The following is an 18,649-nucleotide window of genomic DNA, read 5'->3' on the forward strand; positions in this document are numbered from 1 at the left end:
TTGTAGGAAAATACCAAATCACTGATACACTTTGTTCATGTGTTTTGATTAACTGGGTTCAAACTAATATACGTTTTCTAATAAATTCAATACATTTAGTTGCTACTAAGGTCAACACATTTCAGAATATTGTTGAATTCCGTTTTAGAATGCCTGGATTCCGTCCTCATGGCAGACTTTATAGGGCTCAACACTAGCATGTTCCTATTGTTAGTCACAACCAGTCAGCCACAGGACACAATACCAGCACATCAATCAGATCCGTCTGGCTTCAACAGACAAGACCAATGCCTCCATGGAACTCTCGGTCTCTGAAGCAACAACAGTCCTATTAAGAGTAGAGAAGGAGAACAAACACTAGTCCCTCTGTGTTGAATCCTGATGACACAGCCCAGGGACTGGCACGTGCTGCTCTGTGCATGGCTGTTAGCCCAGGGACTGGCACGTGCTGCTCTGTGCATGGCTGTTAGCCCAGGGACTGGCACGTGCTGCTCTGTGCATGGCTGTTAGCCCAGGGACTGGCACGTGCTGCTCTGTGCATGGCTGTTAGCCCAGGGACTGGCACGTGCTGCTCTGTGCATGGCTGTTAGCCCAGGGACTGGCACGTGCTGCTCTGTGCATGGCTGTTAGTCCAGGGACTGGCCCGTGCTGCTCTGTGCATGGCTGTTAGCCCAGGGACTGACACGTGCTGCTCTGTGCATGGCTGTTTGCAGTTACACCCAATAGAGAATCTCACACAGACACGTTTCCACGTCAGTCCTTTAGCCAGACACGTTTCCACGTCAGTCCTTTAACAGACACGTTTCCACGTCAGTCCTTTAACAGACACATTTCCACGTCAGTCCTTTAAACAGACACGTTTCCACGTCAGTCCTTTAGCCAGACACGTTTCCACGTCAGTCCTTTAAACAGACACGTTTCCACGTCAGTCCTTTAACAGACACGTTTCCACAACCATATATCACAGTAGTTAGTATATTCAGATAGCTAGGTGAGACAACCACATATCACAGTAGTTAGTATATTCAGATAGCTAGGTGGGACAACCACATATCACAGTAGTTAGTATATTCAGATAGCTAGGTGGGACAACCACATATCACAGTAGTTAGTATATTCAGATAGCTAGGTGGACAACCACATATCACAGTAGTTAGTATATTCAGATAGCTAGATGGGACAACCACATATCACAGTAGTTAGTATATTCAGATACCTAGGTGGGACAACCACATATCACAGTAGTTAGTATATTCAGATAGCTATGTGGACAACCACATATCACAGTAGTTAGTATATTCATCTTCAGATAGCTAGGTGAGACAACCACATATCACAGTAGTTGGTATATTCAGATAGCTAGGTGAGGGTGGGGGTGGGGGCGTGGGGGTGGGGAGACGACTCGTGCAGTACTTGCCTTGACAGCTGCGGAGACAGCTGCAGTAGCAGCTATACTTAGGCCCTGCTTGCCAAAGGTCACCATGGTCTCGTAGCTACGCTCCTTGGCCTGGACAATGTACTCATCTATCTCCTGGGTGACAACAACCGTTACAGAGACAAACAGAGAGTCAGTTCACAGAATAACAACTATAGTATGCAACAATATGTCAAAACCCATGACAACACAAAAGCTAAATATCTTGTCATCAACTGACAGCAGATCATTTTACGTGTCAGCCAGCTTTCTTAGTAGGAGGAATAAAAACAAATATAGGATGCAAACGTATTCTTCTGTTGCTTGACCAGGCTTCATATTCAAACACATTCAATACACAGTTACAGTGCTCAGTCAGTCAGTCTTACCCTCTCTCTTGAGGACAGTAGAGGATGGAGACACTTCCTGTAGATGAGACTAGCTCCTCTGGTGTAGGGAGACAGCAACCAGATAACAAATGCTATCTTAATCTCATAGTACAGGGGGAACCTAGAGAGAGACACCACATTACAGTATTAACCTAGAGAGACCAGATATCTCATAGTACAGGGGGAACCTAGAGAGAGACCAGATATCTCATAGTACAGGGGGAACCTAGAGAGAGACCAGATATCTCATAGTACAGGGGGAACCTAGAGAGAGAGACCAGATATCTCATAGTACAGGGGGAACCTAGAGAGAGAGACCAGATATCTCATAGTACAGGGGGAACCTAGAGAGAGACCAGATATCTCATAGTACAGGGGGAAGGAACCTAGAGAGAGAGACCAGATATCTCATAGTACAGGGGGAACCTAGAGAGAGAGACCAGATATCTCATAGTACAGGGGGAACCTAGAGAGAGAGACCAGATATCTCATAGTACAGGGGGAACCTAGAGAGAGACCAGATATCTCATAGTACAGGGGGAACCTAGAGAGAGACCAGATATCTCATAGTACAGGGGGAACCTAGAGAGAGACCAGATATCTCATAGTACAGTGAGGGAAAGCGTTAGCGTTAGGGAAAGGCATTGTGTTACGGTTAGGGAAAGGGTTAGCGTTAGCATTAGGGAAAGGCATTGTGTTACGGTTAGGGAAAGGGTTAGCGTTAGCATTAGGGAAAGGGTTAGCGTTAGGGAAAGGCATTGGGTTACGGTTAGGGAAAGGGTTAGCATTAGGGAAAGGCATTGGGTTACGGTTAGGGAAAGGGTTAGCGTTAGCATTAGGGAAAGGAATTGGGTTACGGTTAGGGAAAGGGTTAGCGTTAGCATTAGGGAAAGGCATTGTGTTACGGTTAGGGAAAGGGTTAGCGTTAGCATTAGGGAAAGGCATTGTGTTACGGTTAGGGAAAGGGTTAGCATTAGGGAAAGGCATTGTGTTACGGTTAGGGAAAGGGTTAGCATTAGGGAAAGGCATTGGGTTACGGTTAGGGAAAGGGTTAGCGTTAGCGTTAGCATTAGGGAAAGGCATTGGGTTACGGTTAGGGAAAGGGTTAGCGTTAGCATTAGGGAAAGGCATTGGGTTACGGTTAGGGAAAGGGTTAGCGTTAGCATTAGGGAAAGGCATTGTGTTAGCGTACCACCGTCCACTGCTATTAATTTTCTGCCAGTCAAATATACACTGCCTAAATCCTATTAACCAGCCGACGTGACGCTCCTCATTAAATCTGAACAACACATTTATAAGACTGAATCTCAATTACATCTCATTAAGCCTGGATTGTTTTCGGCATCGTGTGTTGATCAAAGACAACATGGAAAACTAAATGGGATTGGCTTGTTTGGCACATTAAAGGGGAATCAACCAAATGAAGAATTAGCATAAAGTAGATGCCGCTGTCTGTATTCAGGCTACAGCGAGGTCTGTATTCAGGCTACAGCGAGGTCTGTATTCAGGCTACAGCGAGGTCTGTATTCAGGCTGCAGCGAGGTCTGTATTCAGGCTACAGCGAGGTCTGTATTCAGTCTCCCCAGGCTACAGTGAGGTCTGTTTTCAGGCTACAGCGAGGTCTGTATTCAGTCTCCCCAGGCTGCAGCGAGGTCTGTATTCAGGCTACAGCGAGGTCTGTATTCAGTCTCCCCAGACTACAGTGAGGTCTGTATTCAGTCTCCCCAGGCTACAGTGAGGTCTGTATTCAGGCTACAGTGAGGTCTGTATTCAGGCTACAGTGAGGTCTGTATTCAGGCTACAGTGACGTCTGTATTCAGGCTACAGTGACGTCTGTATTCAGGCTACAGTGACGTCTGTATTCAGGCTACAGTGACGTCTGTATTCAGGCTACAGTGAGGTCTGTATTCAGTCTTACCAGGCTACAGTGAGGTCTGTATTCAGTCTTACCAGGCTACAGTGAGGTCTGTGATGGTCTCCACTACGGTGTAGAGAGCAAACACAATCCAGTACATCATCCAACGGACCTGTTGGAACAGAGAAAGAGAGAGAGATAATCAACACTTCCTACATGTTACAGTATGCTAGACATACATCTGTTGGAACAACAAAGATATATACTTTGGAACAGATTTCTTAAATTAACCTACAGGCTACAGACCTACAGGCTACAGACCAACAGGCCACAGACCAACAGGCCACAGGACTACAGGCTAACAGGACTACAGTTCTACCGGCTAACAGGCCTACAGGCTACAGGCTAACAAGCTTACAGGCCTACAGGCTACAGGACAACAGGCTACAGGACAACAGGCCAACAGGCCACAGACCAACAGGCCACAGACCAACAGGCCACAGACCAACAGGCCTACAGGCTAACAGGCCTACAGTTCTACCGGCTAACAGGCCTACAGGCTACAGGCTAACAAGCTTACAGACCTACAGGCTACAGACCTACAGGCCACAGACCAACAGGCCAACAGGCCACAGACCAACAGGCCACAGACCAACAGGCCACAGACCAACAGGCCACAGACCAACAGGCCTACAGGCTAACAGGCCTACAGGCTAACAGGCCTACAGTTCTACCGGCTAACAGGCCTACAGGCTACAGGCTAACAAGCTTACAGGCCTACAGGCTACAGGACAACAGGCTACAGGACAACAGGCTACAGGACAACAGGCTACAGGACAACAGGCTTACAGGCTTACAGGCCTACCATCCAAAGCAAGCATTCCTCCCTCTTAGACAGACTCAGAGAGGAGATACCTAGCCAACAAGCCATGGGCTCTGAGAAATTACATGTCAACTTGTTCTAGCTAGATTATTCCTCATGTCTAACTAAAGCCTTGTTCGGGCCTTAAGGCTAAAACCAGTTTGGGAGGCAGAGTCTCTCTCTCAAATACAGCTGTTGAAAATGTTATTTTTTATTATAACATACAAAGCAAAAGAAAAAAAGCATCATTGTTGCTCGTGCTGCATTGACCACGCAGACTGAACGCATGCGTCTCGTGGTCAAGAGACACGAGTGACAGGGGGGCGGGGCTAGGAGAGAGAGGACTCAAGTAGTGTAGTAAACTATAAAGATGGACGTTACACAAGGTGTATCGCATTTAACAAACCAAACATTCAAATACCGGTAGAGAAGGTAACGTAAAAACGCAGTGGTCTGTGCATCAATACCTGTCTATAGTCAAATACCATATGTATTTTAAAAAGAGGAGGAGGAGAGGAGGGAGAGACAGGGGAGAGGAGAAAGGACGGAGGAGAGGAGAAAGGACTGAGGAGATGAGAAAGGACTGAGGAGATGAGAAAGGACTGAGGAGAGGAGAAAGGACTGAGGAGAGGAGAAAGGACTGAGGAGAGGAGGGAGAGACGAAGGGAGAGACGGAGGAGAGGAGAAAGGACTGAGGAGAGGAGAAAGGACTGAGGAGATGAGAAAGGACTGAGGAGAGGAGAAAGGACTGAGGAGAGGAGGGAGAGACGAAGGGAGAGACGGAGGAGAGGAGAAAGGACTGAGGAGAGGAGAAAGGACTGAGGAGATGAGAAAGGACTGAGGAGAGGAGAAAGGACTGAGGAGAGGAGAAAGGACTGAGGAGAGGAGAAAGGACTGAGGAGAGGAGAAAGGACTGAAGAGAGGAGAAAGGACTGAGGAGAGGAGAAAGAGCTGAGGCGAGGAGGGAGAGACGGAGGAGAGGAGGGAGAGACGGAGGAGAGGAGGGAGAGACGAAGGGAGAGACGGAGGACAGGAGAAAGGACTGAGGAGAGGAGAAAGGACTGAGGAGAGGAGAAAGAGCTGAGGAGAGGAGAAAGAGCTGAGGAGAGGGAGGAGAAAGGTCTGAGGAGAGGGAGGAGAAAGGTCTGAGGAGAGGGAGGAGAAAGGTCTGAGGAGAGGGAGGAGAAAGGTCTGAGGAGAGAGAGGGAGGAGAAAGGTCTGAGGAGAGGGAGGAGAAAGGTCTGAGGAGAGGGAGGGGAAAGGTCTGAGGAGAGGGAGGGGAAAGGTCTGAGGAGAGGGAGGAGAAAGGTCTGAGGAGAGGGAGGAGAAAGGTCTGAGGAGAGGGAGGAGAAAGGTCTGAGGAGAGGGAGGAGAAAGGTCTGAGGAGAGGAGAAAGGTCTGAGGAGAGGAGAAAGGTCTGAGGAGAGGAGAAAGGTCTGAGGAGAGGAGAAAGGTCTGAGGAGAGGAGGGAGAGACGGAGGAGAGGAGGGAGAGACGGAGGAGAGGAGAAAGGGCTGAGGAGAGGAGGGAGAGACGGAGGAGAGGAGGGAGAGACGGAGGAGACGGAGGAGAGGAGGGAGAGAGGAGGGAGAGACGGAGGAGAGGAGAGAGAGACAGGGGAGAGGAGAGAGAGACAGGGGAGAGGAGAGAGAGACAGGGGAGAGGAGAGAGAGACGGAGGAGAGGAGGGAGAGACGGAGGAGGAGGGAGAGACGGAGGAGAGGAGGGAGAGAGGAGGGAGAGACGGAGGAGAGGAGGGAGAGACGGAGGAGAAGAGGGAGAGACGGAGGAGAAGAGGGAGAGACGGAGGAGAAGAGGGAGAGACGGAGGAGAAGAGGGAGAGACGGAGGAGAAGAGGGAGAGACGGAGGAGAAGAGGGAGAGACGGAGGAGAAGAGGGAGAGACGGAGGAGAAGAGGGAGAGACGGAGGAGAAGAGGGAGAGAGGAGGGAGAGACGGAGGAGAGAAGAAAGGGCTGAGGAGAGGAGGGAGAGACGGAGGAGAGGAGGGAGAGAGGAGGGAGAGACAGAGGAGAGGAGAAAGGGCTGAGGAGAGGAGGGAGAGACGGAGGAGAGGAGGGAGAGACGGAGGAGAGGAGGGAGAGACGGAGGAGAGGAGGGAGAGAGGAGGGAGAGACGGAGGAGAGGAGAGATGGAGGAGAGATGGAGGAGAGGAGGGAGAGACGGAGGAGAGGAGACCGATGATATCCTTATAGAGAAACTCTCCTAAACCTGTTGGCCACACACTCAATATAGCATTCCTGTAAAGCACCTGCTTGGAGCCCATCCTTCACAGTGCCCTGCTGCACGTCTCCACAGATAGGCATGTCAATGTGTTTGTTCCAGTCATAGGCAGTTAACTCCCATTCACATGCCTGGACTTGTCCTCAATACCTTCAGACCAGACATGGGCTGCTTTTCAAACTCATAAAAGACACACCCTCGGGGGAACGCCACACACACACACACACACCCAACACACACACACACACACCCCACACACACACACACACACACACACACACACACACTAGTATGATGAAATCAATGATGTTGAAATAAGGGTTTTTGTACTTACATATTCCTTGACATTTTTGGTTTTCACTGCTTTGTAGGAATAGTATGCAGGATACAGGGTCCCGAAGACGAGCCTGTGTAGAGACCAGAGAAATATGAAACTATCAGCGTCAAATAATTTACCACCAAGAGAGAACATATAAAAGGACACATTCAGTTAAACTAAAGCAACAAGCCAGACTCACCGAAAGCATCATAATCACAGGCTGCTAAGAGCTGCTGTACTGAACTAGACTCCTGAGTTTCCTGTAGTCCTCTACGTAGCCTGGTGTTAGGATGCACTACCACTCCCTACACATGGGGGGAGCTGTGTCTGTTTCACAACAGCCTCCTGAGTTTCCTGTAGTCCTCTACGTAGCCTGGTGTTAGGATGCACTACCACTCCCTACACATGGGGGAGCTGTGACTGTTTCACAACAGAGATTTGATCCAACATGTGCTCTTAATTTACATCCTGGGGTCCAAGCTTTTCTGGGAGGGGGGTTCTCAGGGAGAGAACACAACCCAGCACGTCCCAGTGGATGACCCACACTAGATGTAAAGAATACACATGGTTGAATATCGAATGGCATCCTATTCACTACCCATGAGCCCTGGTCTAAAGTAGTCCACTACCCCATGAGCCCTCGTCAAAAAGTAGTCCACTACCCCATGAGCCCTCGTCAAAAAGTAGTCCACTACCCCATGAGCCCTCGTCAAAAAGTAGTCCACTACCCCATGAGCCCTCGTCAAAAAGTAGTCCACTACCCCATGAGCCCTCGTCAAAAAGTAGTCCACTACCCCATGAGCCCTCGTCAAAAAGTAGTCCACTACCCCATGAGCCCTCGTCAAAAAGTAGTCCACTACCCCATGAGCCCTCGTCAAAAAGTAGTCCACTACCCCATGAGCCCTCGTCAAAAAGTAGTCCACTACCCCATGAGCCCTCGTCAAAAAGTAGTCCACTACCCCATGAGCCCTCGTCAAAAAGTAGTCCACTACCCCATGAGCCCTCGTCAAAAAGTAGTCCACTACCCCATGAGCCCTCGTCAAAAAGTAGTCCACTACCCCATGAGCCCTCGTCAAAAAGTAGTCCACTACCCCATGAGCCCTCGTCAAAAGTAGTCCACTATATAGGGAATGCTGCCATATGGGATGTACTCTGTGTGTCATTTATAGGCCCTATAGGATCCTCTCTGATCTGAGACCGGGCTGCAGTGAGGAGTCACTATGTATGCATGTACGTACAATGCAGGTGAAAAATATTCAGACCCCTTGACTTTTTCCACATTTTGCTACGTTACAGCCGCATTAAGAAATATATATATGTCCCCCCCTCACTTCAATCTACTCATTCCAGGGTTCTCTTTATTCAAGGTCCCTTTATAAAAATGTAGCAAATTGATTCCCTGAAGAATTCAGTGTTCTGGAGGCAAAGGTGGATCCAACCCAGTACTAGATGGGTGTACCTAATAAACTGGCCAACGAGCGTAAAATAGTGAAATTCTCTTCCTGTTCGTTTTATGTTTCATGGCCTCTGTCCAGGGATCCACCTCACTCGCCTCCATGACAGAGTTTATTGAGCTGTTGCCATAGAAACAGCAGAGGACTATACAGGGTCTCCAAGAATAGCCGTGGTTGGCTGTAGTCAGACAGTCCTTTCTCTAAGCCTCCAACAGGGAAGGAAGGAAGGGGTGTAATTTGTAAAAGTCCTTCCATGTAACAGCTACTTGTTGAATTAAAACGGTGGTCTGCTTAGTTAATAGGTGCCATTTTTCCTTCAATTTGGCTGCTGTTCTTAAAAATCAGCTTAATCTAGCGCCACCCACAACACAGATAGCAGGCAGTAGACAACACCATAGAAGTAGATTTACACTGGGAAGACAACGCCAACATCCCTTCCTACTGGACAGCAACGACTTAGTCCACCATGTAAAGTAAAGATAATGATAAAACATATGCATATTATCACACCTCATCTAGTTCTTCTGTTTGAACAGGAGCTGCCCTGCAGGATACCAGGTAATAACACGGCTATATACAGGAAGTACCAGGTAATAACACGGCTACACACAGGAAGTACCAGGTAATAACACGGCTATATACAGGAAGTACCAGGTAATAACACAGCTACACACAGGAAGTACCAGGTAATAACACGGCTATATACAGAAAGTACCAGGTAATAACACGGCTATATACAGGAAGTACCAGGTAATAACATGGCTATATACAGGAAGTACCAGGTAATAACATGGCTATATACAGGGAGGTAATAACATGGTTATATACAGGAAGTACCAGGTAATAACACGGCTATATACAGGAAGTACCAGGTAATAACACGGCTACACACAGGAAGTACCAGGTAATAACACGGCTATATACAGAAAGTACCAGGTAATAACATGGCTATATACAGGAAGTACCAGGTAATAACATGGTTATATACAGGAAGTACCAGGTAATAACATGGCTATATACAGGAAGTACCAGGTAATAACATGGTTATATACAGGAAGTACCAGGTAATAACGTGGCTATATACAGGAAGTACCAGGTAATAACATGGCTATAAAGAGGGAGTACCAGGTAATAACATGGCTATATGCAGGAAGTACCAGGTAATAACATGGCGTGTCAAGTAATTGAGGTAGATATGTACATTTAACTAGGAATATAGTGACTGATCAGAGTAGCAGCGTATGTGATGAGTCATACAAGTTAGTGAAAATGCAGATAGTTGAATAGTTCAAATAGCTTCCTGCACTAACTAGTCTAATGGGAAGGTAAAACCTTGTCAGTTGTACAACAACGCATTCAACCGAAATGAGTCTTCTGCATTTAACCCCTCTGACTCACAGACTCACAGAGTTAAGGCCTTAAAAACCCACGCTGTCGGCACCCGGGAGCTGTTGTTGTGAGTTAACTGCCAGCTCGGGGATTTGAACCAGCGATCTTTCGGTTACCGTGCCAACACTTAACCGCTAGGCTACCTGCCACCCTCGGGGGTAGAAGCTGTTCAGGGTCCTATTGGTTCCAGACTCACTTGCAGTGCAGAAATAGGGAACAGTCTATGACAAGCGTGGCTGGAGTCTTTGACAATCTTTAGGGCCTTCCTCTGACGCTCCCTGGTATAGAGGTCCTGGATGGCAGGAAGCTTGGCCCCAGGGATGTACTGGGCCGCACTACCCTCTGTGATGCCTTCCCCTGACACCGCCTGGTATAGAGGTCCTGAATGGCAGGAAGCTTGGCCCCAGGGACGTACTGGGCCGCACTACCCTCTGTGGTGCCTTCCCCTGACACCGCCTGGTATAGAGGTCCTGGATGGCAGGAAGCTTGGCCCCAGGGACGTACTGGGCCGCACTACCCTCTGTGGTGCCTTGTGGTCGGATGTCAAGCAGTCAGTCAAGACGCTCTCAATGGTGAAGAACTTTGAGGATCTGAAGGTACCATCTTCACGACTACGTGTGTATAGACCACAATAGATTGTTATTGATGTGAACACAGAGGAACCTGACACTCTCGACCCGCTCCACTACAGCCCCGTCGATGTGAACGGGGGCGTGGCTCGGCCCTCCGTTTCTTGTTGTCCTGGTAGTCCACCATCAGCTGCTTTGTCTTGCTGACGTTGAAGGAGAGGTTGTTGTCCTAGTAGTCCACCATCAGCTGCTTTGTCTTGCTGACGTTGAAGGAGAGGTTGTTGTCCTGGTACCCCACCATCAGGTCTCTGGGACACAATCATTGGGTCACGCTTTATTTGGACAATCTGGATTTTCCATCTGTAGATGCTTTCAGGATGGTTATACTATCAACAAACTACCTGTAGATAAGCAATTACTTGCTAAGGTTAGGGTAAGGGTTAACGTTAAGGCTAGGGTTCAGTTTAGGCTTAGGATAAGGGTTAAGAGGTTAGGGTTAAGATAAGGGTTAAGAGGTCAGAGTTCATGTTAAGGGTTAAGAGGTCAGGGTTCATGTTAAGGGTTAGGAGAAGGGTAAGGTTAGCGCTAGTGTTAGTAGTTATTATATAGAGCATCTACAGATGGACAATCCAAATAAAACATAAATCATTGTTTGCCTGCAGAAATAGACCCTGTCCCGCTCGGGGCAGGCTGGAGTATTTTACACAGGGGAGGAGGAATATTTCTCCATGAAGGAGACAGAGCCTGCAGAAATAGACCCTGTCCCGCTCGGGGCAGGCTGGAGTATTTTCACACAGGGGAGGAGGAATATTTCTCCATGAAGGAGACAGAGCCTGCAGAAATAGACCCTGTCCAGCTCGGGGCAGGCTGGAGTATTTTACACAGGGGAGGAGGAATATTTCTCCATGAAGGAGACAGAGCCTGCAGAAATAGACCCTGTCCCGCTCGGGGCAGGCTGGAGTATTTTCACACAGGGGAGGAGGAATATTTCTCCATGAAGGAGACAGAGCCTGCAGAAATAGACCCTGTCCCGCTCGGGGCAGGCTGGAGTATTTTACACAGGGGAGGAGGAATATTTCTCCATGAAGGAGACAGAGCCTGCAGAGGCTTCTTGAAACAATTGTGTGAAATTGGGCCTCTCTAGCAGTATGCAGCAGGAAAACACGATACACAAGCCTTGACATTCTGTTTTTAGATCAACTTTCCCAGTTCTGGTAAAAAAAATAAAAATGTAATGTCTGACAGTACACCCACCGCTCGCTCACAGCTCCTAGCATGAAGCCTGGGAGAGAGTCAGATGTAGAGTTACTGGGATAAAGATGGAGGAAGGACTTTAAGATCCAGGCAGAGATCTCAACTCCAACATCTGGTTTCAGCTACAGGGGTAAAGGGCTGATGGCTTTCCCCTGTGGAAATACACATCTGTTGCTACAGCACACTTTAGCGGTGGTTCTGTCAGCCATCTTTTGAGGTTAAAATGGCGTCTTTCGTTTCCCCCAACGTAGTTAAGCCAAAACTACGCCCCGTTATTCAGTACTACTACGTTCCCATTGGCTAGCTACATTGTCGCACTCACAGGCGACCAGCGCAGAGACAGTGACCTTCCAAAGTAAGGATGGATAGTGTAATTTAACAATTAGCTGCAGGCCAATTATCATCATCATGTTTGGTATCATTTGCCCATGTATTTATTTTGTGTTTCAGTGAGTTGTAAAAATGTCTCCGAGAACTCTGCTGAATTCCCTGTATTGAAGGTCAGCTAAGTTAACCCAGACTACTTAACATTACTATCTCGGTATTAGAAGTTGTTTTATTATCATTAGCAGTCTATTATCAGGTAAAAACATATGCTTATTATTCATCATTTCTTAAATATTAATTTAAGAATACGCTATGACTACAGCCATTGACTGTCTGAGTGTTAAGGGACGTAAATGATTAGTTCGGTCCACGTCATTATGTTGTTATATTTTTCAATCTTGAAATACAAGGACAAACGTTATTAATCGGTGACTGAAATGTCAGGCTGCGTGAACGTGGAGACTTGAAGAGCGTTCAAAGCGTTGTAGAACGGCCCTCTGAATAAACGGGGCTTGGTTTTGGATTTAACCAAGTTGGGAGAAAGATGCGTTAAAAATGACCGGCATTTCTAACCAGATCTGTCGTGGTCATTATCCAAACTAAAATGACAGGCATTTCTAACCAGATCTGTCCTGGTCATTATCCAAACTAAAATGACAGGCATTTCTAACCAGATCTGTCGTGGTCATTATACAAACTAAAATGACAGGCATTTCTAACCAGATCTGTCATGGTCATTATCCAAACTAAAATGACAGGCATTTCTAACCAGATCTGTCGTGGTCATTATCCAAACTAAAATGACAACGTTCCAGTAGAAGTAGAAACAATAGAAAAACAAAAGTGTTGGTCCCATGAGCCAAAATAAAAGATCCCAGACATTTTCCTTATGAACAAAAAGCTTATTTTTGTGCACAAATTTGTTTTTCCATCCCTGTTAGGGAGCATTTCTCCTTTGCCAAGGTAAGATGACAGAGCGTGCAGTTGGCATGCTGACTGCAGGAATGTCCACCAGAGCTTCTGCCAGAGAAGCCGCCTCCAAAGTCCATTTAGATCATTTGTCATTACATCCCACCGGCCTCAACCACAGACCACATATAACCACGCCAGCCCAGGACCTCTACATCGGCTGAGACCAGCCACATGTCTAGTAGAGTGGGCCAGACGGAAGCCACTCCTCAGTAAAAAGGCACATGACGGCCCGCTTGGAGTTTGCCAAAAAGTCACCTAAAGACTCTCAGACCACGAGAAACAAGATTCTCTGGTCTGATTAAACCAAGATTGAACTCTTTGTCCTTAAGGCCAAGCATCAGGTCTGGAGGAAACCTGGCACCATCCCTACGGTGAAGCATGGTGGTGGAAGCATCATGCTGTGGGGATGTTTGTCAGTGGTGGGAACAGAGAGAATAGTCAGGATCGAGGGAAAATAGCTATGCAACGACGCTCCCCAGCCAACCTGACAGAGCTTGAGAGGATCTGCAGAGAAGAATGGGAGAAACTCCCCAAATACAGGTGTGCCAAGCTTGTGGCGTCATACCCAAGAAGACTCCAGGCTGTAGTCACTGCCAAGCTTGTAGCGTCATACCCAAGAAGACTCCAGGCTATAGTCGCTGCCAAAGGTGCTTCAACAAAGTAATGCGTAAATAAGTTTAAATAGAAATTAACAACCATTTCTGAATACCACATAATGACAAAGCAAACACTGGTTTTGTGTGTAGATTGATGAGGGCGGGAAAAAAGTAATTTTAGAATAAGGCTGTAACATAAAAATATGGGAAAAGTCAAGGAGTCTGAATACTTTCCGAAGGCCCTGTATCTGTGACCAACAGACTGTATTCCCAGTCATGTAGTGTATCTGTGACCAACAGACTGTATTCTCAGTCATGTAGTGTATCTGTGACCAACAGACTATATTCCCAGTCATGTAGTGTATCTGTATTCCCAGTCATGTAGTGTATCTGTGACCAACAGACTGTATTCCCAGTCATGTAGTGTATCTGTGACCCAACAGACTGTATTCCCAGTCATGTAGTGTATCTGTGACCCAACAGACTGTATTCCCAGTCATGTAGTGTATCTGTGACCAACAGACTGTATTCTCAGTCATGTAGTGTATCTGTGACCAACAGACTGTATATCTGTATTCCCAGTCATGTAGTGTATCTGTGACCAACAGACTGTATATCTGTATTCCCAGTCATGTAGTGTATCTGTGACCAACAGACTGTATATCTGTATTCCCAGTCATGTAGTGTATCTGTGACCAACAGACTGTATTCCCAGTCATGTAGTGTATCTGTGACCAACAGACTGTATATCTGTATTCCCAGTCATGTGGTGTATCTGTGACCAACAGACTGTATTCCCAGCCATGTAGTGTATCTGTATTCCCAGTCATGTGAAATCCATAAAGTAGAGCCTAATTTCTTTATTTCAACTGATTGATTTCCTTATATAAACTGTAACTTTGAAATTGTTGCATTTTGCGATTTATATTTTTTGTTCAGTGTAGTAAGAAATACTCAAATTGACCCCCCCCCCAACATTTCCAATGATGTAAACAAATGTGATCACATAAACAGCGAGTTCATTGTATATTACATGACTAATTTCACATTCCTATTCCACGACGCCTCAAAAACAAATCAATCATGAACACACCTTATAATGACTAACCTATGGAAAGGACCCAGCCAGCGCCACACAGCAGTCTGGTAAAACTGGTTCTACACATGCTTATAAGGTTCACCGTGACTTGGGAGACCAGATAATCCACTAAACCATAATGTGCTTAAATAACTGTAATAACCACTTAAAGAAGCTGTACAACACACGCCCCAGTACATTTGAAAGTTATTTTTGTCATTGGTGAATTAAATCATGTGATTTGGGGCCAGCCACATGATCAGGTTGATTTGATTAGGTGAAACCAGAGCGACGTCAGAATCAGTGCAGGAGCCTAGTTCTGCCCTCAAGACTTCAGACTTAGAACTTGAAACGCTAAACGTGGACACAGGCAGACCGTAACTGGCAAGTTAACTTGTCTGCAGCGTAATATGGCTACTAGCCCTGTAGACCAGAACATGTTATCTAATGCATATGGCTACTAGCCCTGTAGACCAGAACATGTGTTGTCTAATGCATATGGCTACTAGCCCTGTAGACCAGAACATGTTGTCTAATGCATATGGCTACTAGCCCTGTAGACCAGAACATGTGTTGTCTAATGCATATGGCTACTAGTTAGCCCTGTAGACCAGAACATGTGTTGTCTAATGCATATGGCTACTAGTTAGCCCTGGAGACCAGAACATGTGTTATCTAATGCATATGGCTACTAGCCCTGTAGACCAGAACATGTTGTCTAATGCATATGGCTACTAGTTAGCCCTGGAGACCAGAACATGTGTTATCTAATGCATATGGCTACTAGTTAGCCCTGTAGACCAGAACATGTGTTATCTAATGCATATGGCTACTAGTTAGCCCTGTAGACCAGAACATGTGTTATCTAATGCAAATGGATACTAGTTAGCCCTGTAGACCAGAACATGTGCTGTCTAATGCATATGGCTACTAGCTAGCCCTGTAGACCAGAACATGTGCTGTCTAATGAATATGGCTACTAGCTAGCCCTGTAGACCAGAACATGTGCTGTCTAATGCATATGGCTACTAGCTAGCCCTGTAGACCAGAACATGTGCTGTCTAATGCATATGGCTACTAGCTAGCCCTGTAGACCAGAACATGTGCTGTCTAATGCATATGGCTACTAGCTAGCCCTGTAGACCAGAACATGTGCTGTCTAATGCATATGGCTACTAGCCCTGTAGACCAGAACATGTGCTGTCTAATGCATATGGCTACTAGCCCTGTAGACCAGAACATGTGCTGTCTAATGCATATGGCTACTAGCCCTGTAGACCAGAACATGTTATCTAATGCATATGGCTACTAGCCCTGTAGACCAGAACATGCATTGACTAATGCTTTCACTTATGCATTACTTTTAAATGAATTGTCTGATTGTTTTGAAGCATTGACAAGATGCCTTTACCAGTGACTCATGTCCAGTGTAGGCTACAGTGGAAGAACAGGACACAGAGTAGACTGTAAATACTGTGCTGTCTCTTCTCCCAATCACACCTGAAGCAGTCTCCCCCTTCCATGTACTGTAGCCTACAGTACAGTTATGTAATTGTACTGGGCCATGAGTTGTGAGGGGAGCCCAGAGTAAAGACAGGGCGTTTTCTTTCTCTAAAAATGTACAAACTCATCCATCATCTGATCGCACATACTTGTGTGGTCAGCAAACTAACTAGTAGTCATGGGACACAATATTGGAAGTCTGTATTAGTTGGGCTAATTGAGGTGTGCATTATTCTGGAGGACAGCGAAGGAAAATAACCCTAACCACGATAAAGCCGGCTTTACCAAAATGCAAAGGCATAGAAATTCTCTCGATTACCTCTACTTGATGTAAAGTGAAATGTGTCTTTCGCTATCAAATAAACATCTGAAACCAACTTTAGTCCGAACCGCACCACATTCAGTGTTTCCATTAAACCACCAACTTCAGGCCTAAACATCCCACTGAATCTACCACAGTCCACACAGATGGGGAGTATTGCGGTTCCAAATCTAACTAACTAACTAACTAGCTAACTCATTTAACTAACTAACTTGTTTCCAGAGAGCATAACTCACCGAGCTGCCTCTAGTTAGTTAAGACGTGGTTAAACATCCTTAGTTACTAAGTTACAGGGACAAAAAACGTAAACAACAACAAGCTAACGTTAGCTAGCAAGGTAACGATTAGGTAATACTTCTCAATGTTGACAATATGAGGTTGTTGTTTTAAAAAAAGTTTTTATAGAACTTCTACAGAACTTTTACAAATATAACTTCGAAATTAATACCATTACAATAAGCGAAATTGCTTTTCTTAATTAAAAGTTAGTTGAAGTGCCGTGCTAAAATTAGCGTTAGCTAGCTACTTGGTTAGCTCTCCAGCTAGCTACAGAAAACAGCTTTAAAACAACTCGTAAGATAATAATCATTTCAGCAAAATACAATATACAATTCTCGTCTGTAACTTACACAACGCTTCTGGAGATCATCCACGACACCATCTTTCCCAGATCGAGGTTAGCTGAGAGGCAGAAGAGATAGAGAGACAGGGCCCAGGGGCTGGAGGGGTAACGGGTACACCGGGTGGTGATGGTAGACACAGTAAACGCCGGTAACAAGTTAATAACTACAGGCGATCTTCTCAAACATGTCCGTGAACTTTGGAAAAAAAAACACAAAAAAACGTGTTGTTTCACAAATCTAAGTTAAACGCGAGAGGTTACGATTTAGCCAGCTATGTTTAAATTATGTTTTATTAAAGCTTGTCCAACTCCTCTTTGGGTTCAACTCTCCTTTGGGTTCAACTCTCCTTTGGGTTCAACTCTCCTTTGGGTTCAACTCTCATTTGGGTCCAACTCCTTTGGATCCAACTCCTCTTCGGGTCCAACTCCTTTGGATCCAACTCTCCTTTGGGTCCAACTCCTCTTCGGGTCCAACTCCTTCACCTCTCTTCTGTCTGTGCTCCGCAAGCAGGAAGGAGCTCCACACCAGGCGACCTGAGATCAGATAGACCTTCCTCCTGCTTTATCTCATTGGACAGAAGTGCCTGTTTACACCAATGCCGCATAACTATTGGCTATTGAAGATGGTCCATGTGAAATAATGATGAAATATCATACTCAACTCTGATTGGTGTAGATTCGATGCGTGGCGAGTATGAACCAATCACGGTACAAAGCGTTGAGAATAGTATTGTTGCTTTACAATACGCTGTTGTTGCAAGTTGGTACTGTAAAATAATAACCTCAACGGTTGGCAGTGATTTATTAAAAAATAGACAACCCCCTTATTTAACCAGGTAGGCTAGTTGAGAACAAGTCCTCATTTACAACTGCGACCTGGCCAAGATAAAGCATAGCAATTCGACACATAGAACAACACAGAGTTACACATGGAATAAACAAAGCATACAGTCAATAATACAGTAGAAAAAAACAAACTAATTAAAACAAAAAGTTTATATACAGTGAGTGCAAATGAGGTAAGATAAGGGAGTTAAGGCAATAATTAAGCCAATGGTGACTAAGCAATTACAATATAGCAATTAAACACTGGAATGGTAGATGTGCAGAAGAGGAATATGAGATACTGGGGTGCAAAGGAGCAAGATAAATAAATACAGTATGGGGATGAGGTAGATAGATGGGCTGTTTACAGATGGGCTATGCACAGGTGCAGTGATCTGTTAGCTGCTCTGACAGCTGGTGCTTAAAGCTAGTGAGGAAGACATGAGTCTCCAGCTTCAGTGATTTTTGCAATTCGTTCCAGTCATTGGCAGCAGAGAACTGTGCAAACTGGAAGGAAAGGCGATCATAGGAGGAATTGGCTTTGGGGGTGACCAGTGAGATATACCTGCTGGAGCACGTGCTACGAGTGGGTGCGCTATGGTGACCAGTGAGCTGAGATAAGGCGGGGCTTTACCTAGCAGAGACTTGTAGATAACCT

General features: G+C 46.0%; 1 protein-coding gene across 2 annotated transcripts in view; it reads right to left on the reverse strand.

Annotated features, from left to right (window-relative positions):
* LOC139381210 (receptor expression-enhancing protein 3-like) overlaps positions 1-17,735 on the reverse strand; it is a 36,519-nt gene extending 18,784 nt beyond the window's left edge. For both annotated transcript variants that reach the window (XR_011628536.1, XM_071124660.1), the window contains exons 1-5: positions 17,174-17,735; positions 7,096-7,168; positions 3,754-3,830; positions 1,804-1,924; positions 1,418-1,531 (exon numbers count right to left, since the gene is read on the reverse strand). Coding sequence is in view for 1 of the 2 variants with exons in the window: in XM_071124660.1 (XP_070980761.1) it covers positions 1,418-1,531; positions 1,804-1,924; positions 3,754-3,830; positions 7,096-7,168; positions 17,174-17,205 (417 nt within the window). In the remaining variant the exon portion in view is untranslated. The remainder of the gene's footprint in view (positions 1-1,417; positions 1,532-1,803; positions 1,925-3,753; positions 3,831-7,095; positions 7,169-17,173) is intronic.
* Positions 17,736-18,649: the final 914 nt, after the last annotated feature.

This window comes from Oncorhynchus clarkii, chromosome 23 (assembly GCF_045791955.1).
Source record: "Oncorhynchus clarkii lewisi isolate Uvic-CL-2024 chromosome 23, UVic_Ocla_1.0, whole genome shotgun sequence".
NCBI classification, from domain to species: Eukaryota; Metazoa; Chordata; class Actinopteri; order Salmoniformes; family Salmonidae; genus Oncorhynchus; species Oncorhynchus clarkii.